General features: G+C 35.6%; 2 protein-coding genes across 2 annotated transcripts; one reads left to right on the top strand and one right to left on the bottom strand.

Annotated features, from left to right (window-relative positions):
- The first annotated feature begins 4438 nt into the window (after positions 1-4438).
- trpv6 (transient receptor potential cation channel, subfamily V, member 6) lies at positions 4439-11840 on the top strand. Its single transcript, XM_084088560.1, has 17 exons — positions 4439-4522; positions 5373-5533; positions 5808-5905; positions 5992-6114; positions 6193-6333; positions 7114-7212; positions 7312-7487; positions 7610-7756; positions 7936-8015; positions 8847-8982; positions 9078-9164; positions 9281-9357; positions 9826-9991; positions 10084-10150; positions 10704-10972; positions 11057-11163; positions 11257-11840. The coding sequence occupies exons 2-17, from the start codon at positions 5403-5405 to the stop codon at positions 11513-11515; spliced, it is 2163 nt and encodes a 720-aa protein (XP_083944686.1). The 5' UTR covers positions 4439-4522; positions 5373-5402; the 3' UTR covers positions 11516-11840.
- LOC311067027 (C-type lectin domain family 2 member B) lies at positions 11576-18812 on the bottom strand. The gene is made up of 6 exons (XM_084088561.1): positions 18440-18812; positions 18244-18354; positions 14535-14651; positions 13200-13351; positions 13002-13102; positions 11576-12100 (listed from the first exon to the last, which is right to left on the bottom strand). Exons 1-6 carry the CDS (start codon positions 18513-18515, stop codon positions 11977-11979), a joined length of 681 nt encoding a protein of 226 aa, XP_083944687.1. The 5' UTR covers positions 18516-18812; the 3' UTR covers positions 11576-11976.
- Between the last annotated feature and the right edge of the window lie 768 nt (positions 18813-19580).

Here is a 19580-nt window from a genome sequence, read left to right as displayed (position 1 = left end):
AAAAAAAAAAAAAAAAAAAAGTGTAAATATTCCTTTCAGAAAATACACTACCATTCAAAAGTTTGGGTTCTGTAAGATATTTTAATGTTTTTGAAACATTATGCTCACAAGGACTGCATTTATCAAAAAATGCATTACAAAAATGAATAATGTGAAATATTATTAAAATATAAAATAACTATTTTCTATTTTAATATATTTTAAAATGTATTTTATTCCTGTGATACAGTCTTCAGTGTCACATTGATCCTTCAAAAATCATTCTAATATGCGGATTCGCTGCTCAAGAAACATTTATTATTATTATCAGTGTTGAAAACAGTTGTGCTGCTTAATATTTTTGAGGAAATCGTGACACATTTTTGAGGAATCAAAAGTTCAAAAGAGCAGCATTTATTTGAAATAGAAATCTTTTGAAACATTATAAATCTCTATACTGTAACTGGTTTGATCAATCAAAGGTGTCTTTGCTGAACAAGTATTAATTTCTTTATCTATTCAAAAAACAATATTTTCTCATTATATACTGAAAAAAAAATGCAATTTTGTTTTGAGTCAGTCCATTTTGTGTTATGGATGTTATTTTTACTGGAAAACAAAAATATTATACAAAAATAAGACATTTAGAAAAAAAATGTTGCACTGTATGCTAAATGTATGGCTGTATAATATCATACAGTATTTACAGTAAGTTGTTCAGAGACAAACAGTGAAGTTTTTGCATACACAAGGCCACAGTAGTTCACTGCTTACCTGTGACCAAGACCTGTGACGTTCTATCTTCTCACCTGTGACAATCATTTCACATACAAAGGCACATCTGTGCTACTGTGAGCCCATTCCCTTCACCCATCCTAGTCCTGTCCACTAGCAGGTGTGTTTTTCTACACCCCGCAAATGATGTAGCATTAAGAGACACTGTAATATATATGAGCATTGTGAAGTAGGTGTTGCAGTAAATGTGATCTACAATTACTGGCTGAAGAGAAAGCGAGATGTGCTCCGTGTGTGTGTGTGTGTGTGTGTGTGTGTGTGTGTGTGTGTGTGTGTGTGTGAGAGAGAGAGAGAGAGACATTTACATTACGGATGGAACCGTTTAGTGCTGCTGAAGTAAATCAAATTGTGTTTGTGCGTGTGAATGGATTCATCTGTAAAGAAATATGTAAAAAGGGAGTGTATGATCATGTATATTTGAATCTGTTTGATTGTACAGTTGTACACCACTGTTCCACTACTGTCCAATTTTGTAAAATATATATGATTTTGTTTAAAGATGACGACTGAATTTGTTTGTATTATCTTCAAGCTCAAAAAAGTCTGTTCTCATTACGCTGCTGAAATGTCCCTCTTGTTTCCCTTAAACAGCACAGAGTCAGCAATATGACAGCTATCAGACACCGATCAGTGTGTGTCAGCTTAACCTGGAGGTGGATGAGATACTAAGAATGAGATCAGAGTATGATCTGATAGGGGTAATGGACACAAAATTCACACATACACAAGTTAACTACTTTAACTGAAAGTAGGTTAAACATGCAGGGTTTTTTTTAAAAGAAATTAAAACTTATTCAGCAAGGATGCATTAAACTATGGAAGCTTGTTTCTGCTACTGAATATAAAGTAAAAAAAGGTAATTGCAACTCTTTAATCTCATAATTCAGACTCTTTTTCTTGCAATTTCTCTCTATTGTGACTTTATTTCTCAGAATTGAGTCTCTATTACCTTTTGTATTTTTGCATTCCGTGGCGGAAATATGCTTCCATATTAAACTGATTAAAAGTGACAGTAAAGAATTTAACATTATTACAAAAATAATTCAAATAAATACATCTCTTTGAAACTTTCTATTCATCAAAGAATTCTGAAAAAAAGCATCACATTGCCACAAAAATATTAAGCAGCACAACTGAAAACTTAGGGGAGAAAAAAAGAAGTCCTTGTGTATCATGCATCAACCATCTCTATATGTTGCAAAACAAAAGCATGCACCCACTTGTTTTTGTTGCTAAACAAGTCCTACACTGTAAATTATTGATGATTATTCGAAATGTCGCACATACTGTAGCATATAGGTTTGTGAAAAGCATCCTGCAAAGACTTGAGTGCAAAAATAACCAAAACTCTAGATTCATGCTACACTTTGACCTTATTAACCTTAACTGAAACTGTTCATTAAATCAATGCAACAACATAAGTTGTTTGCAAACATTTGTGGTAGGCAGGATGAAATCACAATAATTTGCACACAGAAATCTTACAACATCTTAACATAAAAAACAACAGTTGTAACTCCCAAAAGCAGTCAAAGTAAAACACATGCCTTGGTTATCAGGCTGTTCTGAACCTCCAAAATAACATCCAGCAAATATGTGCTTTTTTAATGCAAAACAACACATGACTAAGTTAACTGGAGGAAGAAAAAAATAACATCCATTACTTCACAACATGCGGTCCAACTAACATTCTATAGATAGTATCCCATAATGCGTTTTTGAGCCCTTTACACAAGTCATTTAAAACACTATTGACCAACCATTATGACTCATATACCTGACCATCAAACAATTGTCTTTTACACTATCAAACCTCACCTGAAACTTATTGTTTACGTTAATCGATAGCATTTAGCCAAATGTAAAACCCTTTAAAAATTTATTCATTCAAAGTTGATATACAAAATATATCAGGTTTCATTTATGTCCCTACTGACACTGTTCTCATGGTTAACCAAAACACTTATTTCTTCTTTGTGATGTAAACATACAATTAGGCCTTGTTTTTTTTACGTCTCTAGTGTTTGACCACTATGTATTATGCCTTAAATGACCCTTTATTACACATCCACTCTCTGATGTTGTTTTTGCCTATAATGTCCGCTTAATCCCAAATTTTTTCTGCATGCTAAAAACGTTTAAAAGTTTTTTAGTAAAAGTGTGCTTTATGGACACAATTGTAACCAGTAGGAAACTACATAATCAAACATTGGTAATCTATTGCTGGAGCATTGAGAGGGACAAACTGGAATTAAACTGGTCACGTGACTATTTACATCATGTAAAAATGTTCACCTGAACTCAAGACCATTTATTTAATAAATTAAAATAAAAAAGAACAATTATTTTATGTGGAAAACTCTTGTGCAAAATGCATCAAGGAATATTTTTAGATTAACTCTAAAGTAATTTTTGGTCATAAATGTTACCGGTGAAATTATATACCGAAAAACAAACGACATATTTATGTGAACTAGGCCTACTCGATGGTTAAAACAGTACAGTACACCGTGTTTCGCTCGTTCTGACAGCTTGACGGACTTTTTTTGGTAGTTACCACATGAAAACGTCTTCTTTGAAACGAAAGCCTACGTGCAAAGCATCATTAGGCGACCTGTTAGTGCGCCAAAAGATGTGGTCTGTCCTGTTACGTTGAAAGACGTGAAAACAATTACGAAAACCAGTTTATTCCTTGACCTGGTGGGGTGGTATCTGTCTGACCAGTCCTTCACCACATTACAGAGATAAGAAGTCTTGTAGCCTAAGTTAAGTTAGTCTGTCACTGGCAAACAACAAGGAAGACTCTTGGTTTTATGTGGATTTAGGCCTGAATGATCCAGTGTTCAGCGGAGGAGAACAAGCGCTCATTGATCGCACAGTGATCGGACGTTGGGCCCTGCTCATCAAAACCTATCGCGTTTCCATTAAGGTGAATGTTCCGGCCACTGACGATTGTTTTGAATCATCTGGAACATCCTGGTATTCCTCAGCTGGTTTGGAACAGGTTTGCAGTGCATTTATCTGACACAGTGTTTTTAAAAGTGTTGACTGATATGGTTTTGTTTCAGGTAGCTTACTCAGTTAAAGATGATGGGTGAGGACCGGAAAATATGGACCACGGACCAATCTCGAAACTCCATAGAGGTACATAGTGAAAGCCCCTTTAAGTTTTCCTTTAAACCCCATCAAGTAGACCACTTAAGTTAAATAAATAAATAAATCCTAAGAAAGTAATCTTGAATATTAAAGGATTTGTTTAAAGCTAGTATTTAAAAGGGTCTTCACCCAAAAATGAAAATTCTGTCATCATTTACTCACCCTCAAGTTGTTCCAAACCTGTATGACTTTAGTTCTTCTGCTGAACACAAAATAAGATATTTTGAATCTTATTTTGTTTTCAAACCGTTGATGGACCCTATTGTCTATCGTTGTATGGGAAAAAATACCCCAAGTCAATGGGGTCCATCGACTGGTAACCAACATTCTTCAGAATATCTTATTTTGTGTTCAGCAGAAGAAATAAGGTCATACAGGTTTGGAACTCACTGGGCTCCTAAACCTCAGAGTCCTCTTCTATTGTCCACCTGTGTGAGTGACGTCCTCCTCCCTCCTTTCTTGGCTCAGCTAAAAGTATAAATACTGATGTCAGACTGCTTATTTTTCTATTGTCCACTGACATTCAAACAAACATGCTATACACCAATTACAAAAAATAACATTGGAATAACGTATTTAGGATTTTCATAAGGTAGGTGAATATTGCTTTGAATGCAGGCATCTTGTAGCAAGTGCATAAATAACTGATTGTAATGTTATGAAAGTGGATAGTCTGGTAAGTGGTTGTTTTTCTGCATTTTTTATTAAATTTGGCAGAAAAATTGTAAAATAATGTTAACTTAAAAATGTGCTTTGTTAATTTGGTTCTATTCAAAACTATTATTATTATTAGTTGTAGTAATAGTAATTATTATTTAATATAGTAATATATTTTATTGAAAATATATATATATATATATATGAAGACTTCAGATGCAAAAGCCTCTAAGTGCCATCTGAAATTTTCGTATAAAATTTGCATTTTTATCAAGGTCATATATTTAGGTTCAGTAATTTCACTTTAATGACAATTAATAGGGAATTTTCATTGCCATTAAAGTGAAATAGCTGAACATAAACATACAAGCTTGATAAAAATGATCATTCTAGAAGAAAATTTCAGATGGCACTTAGAGGCTTTTGCATCTGAACTCTTTATATATATATATATATATACATACGTACGTACGTACGTACGTACATACATACATACATACAGATGCACACACACACATTAGGTCACACTGATAAAAGGAATTTAAGTGTTTTATTACATTGTACAAAAACAGTTACTCAAAGTTTGCATAATAATAATTTTTAAAAGAATCGTTACATTTAAAGTATACTGATTATAAGTACTGTTGAATGAGCCGATGAGGAGGGAAACCGCTTCACCTGCATGTTCATTTAAATATGCAGAAATTCCTAATGCATTTTTGAAAATCATCTTTTTCTGTGGTTTACTTTTTTGGTAATGTGGATTGTTTTGTTTTTTCTGTCAGTCTTTTTGGTCTGACACTCCTCCAGAAACCATGTCACCAGCCATCTCCAGAACTGCTGCAGGAGAGATAAATCACTGGTGGAACCAACTGAAGTTCCGCCTTCAGCATAGAAAAGGATGGAATGAAATGTTGGATGAGACCTTCCTCATGCAGAACAAAAAGTGAATAACTAATTATTATCAATATAATAAATTAGGCACTACATTTGCATTTCAAGAAGGAAATGCTAGTGATTGCAAGGCAGTAAAAGAATAATGCCGAAATCCTGGTGAGTTTAGGATTTTGATTTTGATTCTATATAAATATATGTAATGTCTGTAATAATTTAACAGTGTGAATTCAGTTCTGCTGTCTCGCAAGCACTAATAAAGGGAAAAGATGTCCTGATTTCAGCTCCCACCTACGGTTGTAGTCATTTCTCTTTCTGCTCTGCAGAGTAAATGACATCCCCCTGTTTTCCGCCACTAAGGAGAATAATGCAGCCTGCATAAGGAAACTGCTTGACTGTTCATCTACAAATATCTTTGAGAGAGGTAAACCACAGTTTTTGCCATTATTTGCCATTTTGTAACTGGCGCATTGAATGACAAACACATCTGACACCGCGTGTGTGTTCCAGGTGAGTTTGGAGAGACGGCTCTGCATGTTGCTGTGATGAATGATAATTTTGAAGCGGCCGTGGCATTAATGGATGGAGCACCTGAGCTCATCAACGAGCCTATGACCTCTGAACTCTATCAAGGTCGTTGTTTTAAAAAATCGAAATGTTCCTCAACTATTTGTGCTAGAAGATCTCATGGATGTATGCTGTGATTGGCAGGTTTAACAGCCCTTCACATTGCTGCAGTTAACCAGAATGTTAACATAGTCCAGGAGTTGATAAGAAGAGGGGGTGATGTGGCAGCACCCAGGGTCACGGGCATGTACTTCCGCAAAAGACGAGGAGGACTTCTGTACTTTGGTGAGATGGGTGTTTCTGTTCTATTAATCGTTTTTAGGAATTATTTTTATTAAAGGGGTGCTTCATCCAAAAATGAAAACTCTCTCATCATTTACTCACCCTCATGCCATCTCTGATGTATATGACTTTCTTTCTTCAGATAAACACTAATGACATTTTTTAATAAATCATTGCTTCCAGACTATTGTCATACGAGACTTCAGGATGTAAGTGTGTTGCGAAGCTCACGCGAGAAGTGGCATCCTCTGTTCTTCCGCGCAAATTTAACACACTTATATTTATGTCAAGCTGAACTTGTGAGCGCGCCTAGGACAGTTCGCCGGAAGCGTTGGTTTATAGTTAAAAGATTTTAAAATATTAGTACTTTTCTGACACACACCTATCATTTCACTTAATTATGAAATTTGATTTCTATTTTTGATTTGAATCAATTATATAAATCAAATCAAGATCACTTCAGAAGACATTGATTCATCCACTGGGATCGTTGTGTGTGGTTTTTCAAGCATCGACCTATCGGCACCCATTCACTTGCATTATATGGACTCGCAGAAATCTTTGTATGTGTTTATCTGAAGAAAGAAAGTCATATACGTCGAGAATGGCATGAGGGTGAGTAAATTAGTATATTTTTATTTTTTGGATGAAGTATCCTTTTAATTATAAATATGTTAAGTTGAAATGTGGATGAGCATCAAGAGAGATGACTATTACTATTTCCCATGACTGTTACATACATACTTACATAGAAACATTAATAAATAAATTGTTTAAATGTAGGTGAACACATCCTGGCATTTGCAAGCTGTGTGGGTAATGAAGAAATCATGTCCATGTTGATAAAAGCTGGGGCTAATATTCGGGCCCAGGATTCCCTTGGTAAGAGAAAATAACTCACTGGCCTAGTTAAATATTTTACTCCCAATTTGACCTGTATATCTGCATATGTGTTTGTAACTTTCTTTCTCTCATGAACAGGTAATACCATCCTGCATCTGTTGGTTTTGCAGCCCAATAAAACAACTGCATGTCATATTTTTGACATTCTGATGTCACAAGATGCAGATCTGGAACCCTCAATCCCTCTAGACAAGATTCCCAACTACAGAGGCCTCACACCTTTCAAACTCGCTGCCAAGGAGGGCAACCTTGTGGTGAGAAAGAGATCTTTCATGCATCTCTTCCAAAAACATGCATCTTTTCTGTCACAGGATTGCAAAGTAACATTTTGCAGCTTTTAAAGAGCATGGGCTAATGTTTTTGTGATGCTGCACAGGCCTTCCAGCACTTGGTTAACCGCAGACGCATTGTTCAGTGGAGTTTGGGACCATTGACCTCCAACCTTTATGACCTTACTGAGATTGACTCCAGGATGGATGACCTCTCAGTGCTTGAGGTTATTGTCAGCAGTCCAAAAAGAGAGGTGTGTAAATGTGTGCAGGACACATTACAGCATATCAAACAGGCCTTGACAAAGAAGAACAGGAAAAACTCAGCTTAAACATTAATGATAATAAATAACTGACTAAGCCAAAGTGCTTTAGCTGGGGTGTTGTTAGTTCATCTCTTAACTAAGTGCTTTGTGCATCGTCTCTGTCTCAGGCCAGAAGGATTCTTGAGTTGACTCCAGTGCGACAGCTCGTCAGGCTGAAGTGGAATCTGTATGGGAAACATTACTTCAGGTGCCACACTATCACATACTATAAAAACACAGCATTTAGGAAGTTTATCTTTTTATTGAATTAATAAACTATAAATAATTACAGCTGTTTCAGGGTACGTTTACATGACAATGATGTACTAAAAACAGAAAGTTTTTTGCCACTAAAAAAGCTGTATTGTGCTGTCAGGCCAGTAGTTGGCGATGTCACTTTATAAAGAAACACCACACACCTATAGTTTTCACAAATTCAGGTTTTTGTAGAAGATAACGGTATCAATTTCAAAAACCCAGTCAAAAGTTTGCATTTCAGGCCCTCAAAACGCTGTTGTCGTGTAAATAAACGACCAAAACACATAAAAAGTTTCCAGTTGAAAATGGTGTTAAACAAATATGCAGATTTTGGCCTATTTTTACTACTTTAAAACAAGAAATCATTACTCGGATATCTACATTTTCTTTAATTTCTTTGTCTTAAAAATCCACAAAATGTTGATTTTTGTGTTAATTACAAACATGATCAAGTACAGGTAATATTTAAGGCAACTGGTTTGTTGCGTGCTTTACTGTTTGAGCTACTAATTATAGTATATTATAGTATATCAAATGTAATATCATGAAAAATATAATTATGATATAATTATGTCCAAAATGTAGTGTAATGTGACATGTGGAGGTTTAAAGGAATCATAACAATTTATGATGTCATTGTCGTACCTGAATTTTTTTCTTTTCTGTTGACTGTCAAAATGGCTTCAAGCTTTTCCACATATTCAGTATTTTTTCTGATTTTATCAGAAAACATTTCACTTTGATAACAAGTAGTGATGTTGCTCTATTTATCTGTTTACAGGTTATTAATGCTGGTGTACCTGCTGTATATTACCATATTCACTTTTTGTTGTATAAACCGCCCCCTGAAGGACATTCCTGAGAATTACACCAAAGCAGACAACGACAACACCATAAAAATACAAAAAAGCTTTCGGGTGTGAAACATGATTATTTTTTATATTTCTGTATGTCAAAGCACTTTTATATATGTTTGCAAGTACCTCATTTCTGTGTGTGTGTGTGTGTTTAGGAGAGCTATCAGTCCTATAAAGATCACCTGCGTTTAATTGGAGAAATTATCAGTCTCATAGGAGCCATCGTTATTCTGCTGATAGAGGTCAGCAAAATTTCCCCACACAACTCAGTCTGACTTTAAAAATATTATGCTATGAAATGTAAAGTATTATTGGTATTATGCCAAAACACTCATACCTTACGTTGAATCATTTTCAGATTCCCAGTATTTTGAAAGTGGGGGCTAAACGCTACTTCGGCCAGTCTGCACTTGGAGGCCCCTTCCATGTCACTTTGTGAGTTTATCTTGTTGTAAAGTCTATTATCACAGGGGTTTTCAAATGGGGTCCAAGAACCCAAAATGTATCACAATATACTGTAAATATACATGCATTTGTTGTTGTTTTTACGTAATTTAAATGGCAAAGCTGAATTTTCAGCATCATTACTACAGTCTTCAGTGTCACATGATCCTTCAGAAATCATTCTAATATGCTGATTTGGTGCTCAAGTAACATTTCTTATTATTATCAATGTTGAAAACAGTTTTTCAGGAATCTTTGATGAATAGAAATAGTCTTTATTGTCACATTTGATCAATTTAATGTGTGATTGCTGTATAGAAGGTGGTCCATCACTAGAGGATAATCATATTGGAGGGTTTGGCATCAAAATATTTGAAAACCCCTGCATTTTTGTTGAATGAAATCAGTTTGACTCACATCCATTCACTTATACTGAATTTCCTTGCATTTCTGCGGCAGGATAAGCTATGCGTGTCTGGTTGTGATTTTGTGTGTGATGCGCACCACTGGAATGGCAGGAGAGCTTGTGCCGATGGCTTGGGCTCTGGTTCTCGGCTGGTCCAATGTTATGTACTTCGCCCGAGGTTTTGAGATGTTGGGACCCTATGTCATTGTGATTCAGAAGGTGGAGCATTTTGCTGAGGCAGCCTCTCACTGTTGTCGGTTTGTAGACCCAGCATAGCTTAATAATGTATTTGTGTGGATGTTGTTTTGCAGACAATATTTGGAGATTTGACAAAGTTCATGTGGTTGTCTCTCATCTTCCTCATTGGATCCTCAACCGGTTAGTTCAAATACAGTTGCATCACCATATATTAATGCGCAGTGCTGGGTAAATTGCTTCCAAATTGTAGTCCGTTACTGATTTCAAATTACATGACGATACAATACAATCGGACTACTTTTAGATTACTTTGGAATAGGATAAACTTGTACCAATTTGATATAAAAATACAGAGAGAAAGAAAATATGCCATTTTTTATCATCAACATTAAACATTACATTACATAAGGGTTTCCTGGGGTTTGTGAAGGAACTACAAGTTGATAAACCTATTAAAAACATAATAGATCTTAGTCAGGATAGCGCCATATTACATTTTTTGGCAGGAATGAATATGTGGCTGTGAGGGAGAGAAGTACGGCATGTGATCTAGTGATCAAGGACCCTTTCATCCGCATTGAATATGGCCTATAATCTAATTACGTAGTACTTAGACTTAAGTACTTAATTTTTGCAATCTGATTACGTAATACAAATTACATATAATCAGTTACTACCCAGCACTATTGTGAGTTTGTAATGTAAATAATGACTTCCTTGTCTCGTTCCTCAGGCTTGTGGGTCTTCTACATGACTCAAGAATCTTTAGCTTTACCGCCATACCGCTCGTTCCCCATCACCATCTTCACTCAGTTTGAGCTGAGCATCGGTCTGATAGACTTGCCAGTGGACCACACTCTCTACACACATCCAGTTGTGCACTCTGTTCACATCTGCTTCAGCGTGGTCTCTTACATCCTCCTGTTCAACCTCCTGATCGCCATGATGAGCGACACGCAGTGGAGGGTCACCCAGGAACGTGACGAACTCTGGAGGACACAGGTTGGTATTGTAGCTAGACTAGTTCAGTCGCACATTTATTGTTCTGGAAGCATGTTGGGTGAAATTGGGTTTCTCTGTTCACAGGTGGTGGCCACTACTCTGATGCTGGAACGGAGGCTATCACTGCGCTTGTGGCCTAGACTGGGTGTCTGTGGCCTGGCGTTTGGCCTTGGAGAATGCTGGTACCTCCGGTAAGGTCACCCGGAATCACAAATTCAATACAAAAGCATCACGAAACGCTCAAATTTTTTTACTTATTCTTTCATAATATCTCTTGATTCCAGAGTGGAGGATCGCAATGATCTATTGGTGCAAAAGATGAGACGCTACGTTAACGCATTCTCTAAGGATGGAGAATCAGCCAAGGAGAAGGAGGAAACAGGCAAGAGCGACAGTGGAAATGATCCAACGCAAAGCCATTTTACTGAGAGCAACATGGCTAGAACCAAAAAGAGGCCAAAACGATGCTGGCAGCTCATTCGCCAGAGTATAGAATGTGAAAAGGAAGAAAATGTGGATTGCCCGGATTTCAAGTACATCTAAAAATGGCCCAAGATCAAGTAGAAATGTTTAGGTGAAATGACATTCCTAATATTTAAAGGGTTCCTGTTACATTATTCTGTATTATTTTATTGTTTAATAATATGCAAACATATAGGTGTGCAACATCAATATTGTTACATATAAAGGTGGAAGTTTAATTAAGAAATACAAAAAGAGACATTTCAAAAAGAATGTATGCGCAATTCAGTACATTATCATGTGAATATTAGCCATGTTTAGTGCAAATTAACAAACTTTGTGTAAATGATCAGTACAGTTAGAAATGAGTGCAGTTGTAATACAAATAAAACTATTCTAAAAAGTTTCTAAAAATGTATTTTCTGCATCTATAATGCTTATGGACCAAATGTCCCTAATCTAAAAGATAATTAGATTAGGTGTTGAGTTATGATATCCAGATGTATAGTTGGTTTTGATTGGTGTAGTTGATCTTCTGACATCTAGATCTTCTGACAGATGTACTGCAAATATAACTTGCACTGAGATGGGCGCCAGTTCCGTTCAGGTGGGTCATTTGCAGCCAGAATGGCACAATCTCCAGGAGAGGAATCATTTTCCCAATAGCTGTGTGCATACGGAAGAAGCATAGTCAGTCATTAGCTACTAAATCACATTTAAACAAATACATTCATTTTATAATCGTATGTTTTTGTAACCATATGATGAATTATTCATGGTGGCTTGAAGGACAAGGTGTAAAAAGTGCCTCCCCGAGTTTATTTCCTATTTTTAATTTATATTGTTCTGCTGCAAAAAAAAAAAAAAGGCAATACATCCCTGAATTAAATTTTTTATATCCATATTATTATTACTGTCCACTTAGAAAACTTAATGTTGGAAATAAACTTAAACATTTTGGTTACAATAAGGTCTTATTTGTTAACATTAGTTAATCCATTAACTAACATGAAATAACAATTAACAATTATTTTTACAGCATTTATTAACCTTTGTTAATAAAAACATTCATGTTCACTGTGCATTAATGTTAACAGATACAATGTGTATATACTTACAAATGTAATAGTAAATGCTGAATTAACTAATATAAATAGATGCTGTAGCAGTATTGACCATTGTTAGTTCGTGTTTACTAATGAAGTTAATTAATGTTGAAACTTGAAACCTTGTTGTAAAGTGTTCCAAACATTTTTTTTTTTCACCTTTTCAAAAATCATCCAAGGTTGACACTGCATGCTAATTTTTTTTATGTAACCATTCATTGCAGGGCACTTCCAGTGTGTAGGGAAAAGCAATTCAGAAGGAGACCAAATGGATAGAATTGTTTGTTCTTTTTTTTTTCTTCTTCTTTTTAAATTTGAAAAATCATTGGAAATGTTTTGCCAGCAAAAAAAAAAAAAAAAAAACCATCCTTAAAGGTAACCGACTCAGGTAGTAAAAAAAACAAAGAAGCATTTTTTTCACATTGCCCTTCGATGTGATTACAGTCACATTTTTTCCCCACCTCACTGTCAATACAGTGTTGTTAATCCATGTCCATTCATTTGTCCCCACATGACTTAGCCCAATCCAGTAGTCCAAATTCCCTTTCCTGCTCAGATACATCTGCAGAGATGAGATATTGTTGAAAGGCATAAAAATACATTTAACTGAGATTCACTCCTGTTAGTTTTAATTTGACCATATTTACAGAATTACTGACCTGCACACGATTATTAGTAATCACGGCAAGATCTCCTCCCTTCCTCTGGCATTCCTCCCTGCTCAGCTGCCAGGACAGACGGTTGTGAGACATGAAGTAACAAGTATTCTCGAACCTCAACCAGCCCTTGCCACAAACACTGCACAGATGCCCTGCACACATACATTTAAAGGGACACTAAGTGGGAATTTCTCCCATCTAGTGGTGAAACTGTATTTTGCATTCAAACGAATAATGCTCTCCAGCACCTCACTTTTCCAAATGCGTGTTGCATCTACGGTTGCCGTTATGGACCAAAAAGCTATGACAGGATGTCTTATAATAGCACTTCCGAGTTTTTCTTCGGGTGAACAGGTTTGTTATTTAAAACAAACTGTAACTTGAATCAACGAAAAGAATGTTACAGTATAAATTACTGACTGTGAAAAACATTAACTATGGTAGTTAGTAGTAATGCCGCCTTTATTTGTTATATTTTTGAAGTACGTGCATTGTTAGATATCATCATCATCAGAGCCTTCTCTAACGTTCCTTTACTCAATAGCTGCTATTCATCAAAGAGCCTGTTTAACTTACTATGAATAGAATAGATAAATAGATATAACTATAAATGTTCTACTGTCTATATAATAAAGTTCACAACAAAGCAATGAAAAATAAGCTTGTAATTAAGACCGTAACACTGACTTACCTGTCGAGAAGAAAGCAGGAAACTTCAGCATCTCTTTTGAAAGCTTTCTCCTGCATTAGCTATCCTGACATTAACCCTTGTTTTTGTAATCTCCGGTCACGTTTCCTTTTACGGTCTATTTTGGACTTTTTCGACGACGAGGACTCCTTATCCTGTGACTCATATGTATGTATGAATGAACGGTGTATAAATAACCGTGCAGTGCAGCCTTTTAAACTTGCGACAAGCGCCTCTCACTGCTCTGCTCCTCCGCTTCTGCTGGCTTCAGTCACGTGACGCTGGTTCTGAACGAAACGCGTTGTGGAAACGCGTTGGCCTAGTACTTTTTGTTCCTCTCTGCTATTATAGTTTTTCAAGATGGCGGAACTACATGGAAGCCTCCGTGGACCTACCCGTCCCATGTATATAAAGATAATAAATTCTTCGTTTACGAGGATTAGTCTGATCATTGGCATAGGTATTTGTACACCATTGAGGGCATATTTATGAATAAAAATATTGATTTTAGATAATAAAATACCTAAAAAGCTACATATTGTCCCTTTAAGTGGGGAAACAAGAAAACTCTGAAGTGACATAAAAATAAGTTGTATATGAAAAAAAAAACTTTTAGACAACCGTATATCTGTTGTTCACAAACTCACGAGTTTCTTCAAGAGATTGTTGGTAAACCTCTTGGCATTTCTCCAAGCTGCATTCCTGTTCCGGTGGAGACCTGTTCGTCTCCTCTACCACCTGACATGGCTGTTGTGGCCCAGTCACTGTTTATAACATAGAGGAACAATGTTACAGCACACCTGACCTCTAAATAAATAACCATTTCCACCAAAATACCATAGTTATTAGACTTCATTTTTTGTACTGTAAAGTCATAATAATGTAACATCAAATTCTTGAAACAAGAAGTTAGTGCAAGAAGTTTTTACAATATTTGTCACTGTGTGTAACTTTTCTATTTTGATCACATTTTTCTGAAGGTAAATGCTATTTTCTTTTTACGTAATAATTTTAACCCACCTATATTGTTCCAAGATCTGCACGCACTTGTGACGCATACAAACATAGTGAAAAACATTCAAATATTATTCTTAATCATTCTTGATTATGGTACAACGGGTCTAGACCACTTTTAAGGAAAATGTCTGTTTTTTTTATTTGTTTTTGTATCAAAATGTATTATGATAAAGTGGTTTTAATTCAATCATTATGGAGTAACACAAATAAAATAAAAAAATGTTAGAGAATTTGGGATACTATGGCAAAAAACAAACAAACTGACTTTTCCTATTTTTCATTTCTTTTGGCCTTTCATAATGTTGCAATACAATACATTATATAGCAGCTTCTGTATTATTCTGCTATTAGTTAATAACAGGTTTATAAACAGTGTGCATACAGCTGTTAGTTTTGTGCAAGGAGAAAATGACATCCATGCATTAAAAGCATTAAAGGCAGATTTTTGCTACTAAGTGAAAGTTGTAGAAACCAGAGCGTTAATTGTGGTTTTAAACTACTCTTTACTGTCAGAACATATCAGGACAAACACTTGCCAAACAGATGAACATTTCACAAATCTGAGGTAGAACATTCAAACATTTGTCATGTTTCCTTAACAAAATAAGATCTTTATTAGAAAATTAATTTCTTAGTTTCTGCATGTGCTAATGGGGGATATTGTTTCAAGTATTGAAACAGGTTTGTGTTGCCTGACTTTGATGGCACGTAACTTCAGCACAGTTTGCAGTGCAGGCTGCAATATGAATATTACATGTTTGTCTCAAAACGTATATTTGACTGAGTTGACAGTAGTATTAGCTTGAGTTAGTATGCAGATTTACTATGTTAAATTTGTGTTCATTAACAAAAACAGTAACATCTGTTAAAAAATAAATAATAATATTTGGTAAAAATGTAATATTCTGACGGTTTGAGTTTTATTAAAATTAACCATTGGTCATCCAGTATCATGCATTTAGATCATGATAATAACCACAGATAAAACCAGGCATAGCCTATAGCACCTCACTATCATGGGAAAATGTAACTTTATGGTTTCTATGGTATTTGTATGAAAAACAGTAGCCTAAATAGCCTACATTATTTAATAGCCAACTGTTATTATATTCCATTAGTTCTTTAATACATTGTCTACCTTAATAATATAATACAATTCAATATGTAACGTTATATCCCACAGTAAACGTAAACGTTACAGTAAATCCATGGTAAATGATGGGGATTTGTAGATGGAAAAGCCTTCTGACTGTATCGTTGCGCACAGTGTTTCTCCTGTTTGTCAGCGCGGTTTCATCTGCCTTTAAACTGGTTTAAATCACTGAGACATTTGTGTTCTTCGCTGAATTCAAGCGCTTCTCAGTCCATAGTTCGAATTACAGGGGGTACTGGGGGGTACTATACCCCCCAATGAAGACAGAAATCCCCCAAAGGGACAGAAATATCAGTTTTGGGGGGGTCAGATAATTTTTCTGATATTGTGAAAAAAATATAATTACAGTTACAATACAAGTCAACTCCTATTTTCACTGTAGGAACATTTTAATGTAAAGCAATTTCAGACACCCCTATTGTGGACCGTACCATTTTTAACCACCGTGGCTAGAAGCAACGGAAATAGAGAACGACTTCTCAAGCAAGTGTCAATGTTGAATGACAAAACACTAGTTTCATAAAGTATCATTCTTTTCAACATTCCTTATTTGTATATTCAAAAATATTTAAAATAATCAAATTTAATACAGTTATAATTTTTCAATGTAAATTATTTAATTTTATTGGTAACAGCCTAGTGTCTAATTATTTTAATTGAATATATTTATCAAATTTAAGAATTTGAAATGAAAGATGGAGCATACATTTAATAAAATTAGGGGAAAATGCCCTTTATAAAGGTACAAAAAATTATTCTGAGTGTTTTCAAACAGTGATGTAATGAAACATTGTCAATTTAAGCTTGAAGGGAGTAAAGCCTCTGTTTAGGCTATTAAGGAAATGTAATTTTGCCAAAAGAAGAACTATTATTTTAAATAAATGTTCATTTTAAATCAGCCTACTTCAGTGTGATATGTTACCATATGCTTAATACTGAGAATTTGAATAATTGTAATGTGATGATCAGATGCAGATAGCTAAATCAAAGAATATAGGCGGTTTGTGGGTGGATTATTTATTTTTAATAGTGGATTCGGGTGACTCAAAGTGCACCAGATTAATGAATTTATTTTTAAAATTTACAAAATTTTAAAAACGGGGGGGCATGCCCCCGGACCCCCCTGATACCGAGCTCCACCAACAAAAAAATGTGGGCATTAGGCTTTATGATGATCTACAAAAAAATACACATTTAATTATCTTATTATTAAAATACATTATTATGATTTTACCACCTCCGCCTCATTTTGAGCCAGGAAAAACCCTGAAATAGGCAATAGGCTTCTTGTAAAGGTATTACTTTTACTAGTAATTAGAATGGTATTTTAAGTGCTCTTAACTTCTAACTTTTGGGAGTTGATCTAAACAGTTTTCTTTTGGATATATAATAACAATGCCTACTGCCTAATGCCATTCTGTAGCCTACTGATTATCAGTTTGTCGCATGTTTAGACCTTGTATGTGTGTTACACAACACGTTGCACTTGACGATCACGGTGGGGATTGATATGGTAGTGAACCATGATGGTCATAGAAGAAGTGAAGGAGCAGTACCCCCCAATTATGGTGGGGTAATTCGCACTCTGCTTCTCACTGGATCTCGTGACCGAGACCGATCAGATTAAACGCACAGCTCTAGTGAGCTCGCGCTGCGCTGCCGTTTGGACCTTGAGCCGAGCGGATAAATGGTCCGTGTGGCGAGCGGTTCAAATTAGTTTCGTTCCGCTAAATATTATCGAACATTTATCGAACTCTTGATATCGTTTTATCGAGAAAAAAAATATCGCGATAATTATCGTTTTATCGCCCAGTCCTATTTTAAGGGTTAAAATAATAAAAAATTAATCCTAGAAAAAATGCTAAATATTTTTCACTCAAATTTAATTTGAATTCACACACACAAAATACAGTTGCATAACATACTGAAAGTTCAAAGGCCATAAGTGGTTCTTCAAGTATAGTCAAACCATTTATTGAATTATTATTATTATCATTAGCCTAATAAAAGTAATAATAGCCTACTATTAATAATAATAGTTTTGTTTAGATACTGTTGACAGTGACACAATGCTTGTTTCCAATATCTAAAACGATGTAGCGTATTTTTGACCAAATTAGCCCAAATACAATAAAATTCCGAGTTCCGAGTTCTAGGCCTAAGTTACATAAGACAGTTATACTTACACTTAACTAACAGTACAAGGACCACAATCAGCAACAGGACGCAGATGACAAAAAGAACCAGTGAAATGATGCGGTAGACACGAACCTTCCGGTAAGTATCAAATGGTGCATCTGGAGAAAAACATAATACATCCTGTCGTTACATGAACCGTCAAATAACAGAAGTCAAGAAGTGTGTAATAACATCATTCATCACCTGAGTCCGGCGGCAGCTTTTTCGGCTCAGATTTGCCGCCTGCGTACTTCCCGAAATTGCACAGTTTTACGTACATGTCTCTTCTAACGCAGCGTCTAGACAGAGTTTGCTACTGTAGTGCGCACTTGACCGCAGCTCGGCTCACACACACACTACGGGTGGGTTCGACCGCGCGTGCAGGGGCTTTAAAGACGTGCATCCGTCACTGTAGCAACGTACAGTCTGATGACGACGCTCCGTAACACAATACAGGGCTCTGTGTCCTCGTGTGCCCTTATGAGACCTTGAAGCTCTCTCCGGACAAAATAAGATACCCGCTGTCCTTCAGAGAGCAAGATATGCAGCTGTGTCCCAGATATGGGTTTTACATTGTGAACTATGGTCATACAAAAGACTCTTATCAAATTACAGAGCAATCTATAATTTATGCATGCCTGCTGGGCCATGGTAACAGATGTTTCTAACGAGAAACCACTTGGGTTGGGTATAATCGGATGCTGCTATGGATCAACTGTTTAGTATTAAGTGAAGCACTACTCACAATGTTCCCACAAATATTTTTTGCACAGGTATATAGCTAAACTGTAAAAAACAATGTTAGTCATTTTAAAGGTAAAGAATATGCTGCTGTGAAAACCGGTATTGGTTAACTGCAATGGCAATTAACAGGACAATTTATGTAGCCCAGTAAACTTGTTTTGTATTAATCTAAGCACTACCACTACAACTCTCAATATTCCCCAAAATAAGTCCATCAAATAGTTTTTGGCACAGGTACAGGAAATAAATCTTTGAGTTGGTTCTCCCAATTTGCTCACAAAAAAACCCCAAAAACTAAAATGTTTTGTGAGCAAATGCATAGTTTCATGGGAACTCTAAATATTTTGCACTAGAATGCAATACAGCTACATTTTCTTCCCATCTCATTATTTTCCATCATGTTCCTTTTAGTGCTCCAGGGATTTCACTGGGATAGGGGACATTATGAAGTTCACAACTGATTTATGTTTCCTTTAAGTTTTTTGTGTTGTAATCTACTGTCACCTAAATGCCACTTTGATGCATGCAACATTTACATAATACATGAGTTGGGTTTGGTAATCACAGCTTTTTACTGTAAATTTAAGTTTTTTTTTTTTTT

The sequence above is a fragment of the Abramis brama genome (genome assembly GCF_963993115.1).
Source record: "Abramis brama genome assembly, chromosome: 17".
Classification (NCBI taxonomy): domain Eukaryota; kingdom Metazoa; phylum Chordata; class Actinopteri; order Cypriniformes; family Leuciscidae; genus Abramis; species Abramis brama.
Note: the sequence above shows the minus strand (reverse complement) of the source record. Positions and strands in the feature narration are given on the sequence as shown.

Excerpts from the sequence above, each read along its gene's own strand:
- trpv6 (XM_084088560.1), top strand. The coding sequence starts at position 5,403 with ATGTCACCAGCCATCTCCAGAACTGCTGCAGGAGAGATAAATCACTGG. Across the intron at positions 5,906-5,991 it reads TACAAATATCTTTGAGAGAG|GTGAGTTTGGAGAGACGGCT; the intron begins GTAAACCACAGT and ends TGTGTGTTCCAG. Across the intron at positions 9,165-9,280 it reads TCGTTATTCTGCTGATAGAG|ATTCCCAGTATTTTGAAAGT; the intron begins GTCAGCAAAATT and ends AATCATTTTCAG.
- LOC311067027 (XM_084088561.1), bottom strand. The coding sequence starts at position 18,515 with ATGTACGTAAAACTGTGCAATTTCGGGAAGTACGCAGGCGGCAAATCT. Across the intron at positions 14,652-18,243 it reads CCTTGTACTGTTAGTTAAGT|TGACTGGGCCACAACAGCCA; the intron begins GTAAGTATAACT and ends TGTTATAAACAG. Across the intron at positions 12,101-13,001 it reads AACACTGTATTGACAGTGAG|CTATTGGGAAAATGATTCCT; the intron begins GTGGGGAAAAAA and ends GTATGCACACAG.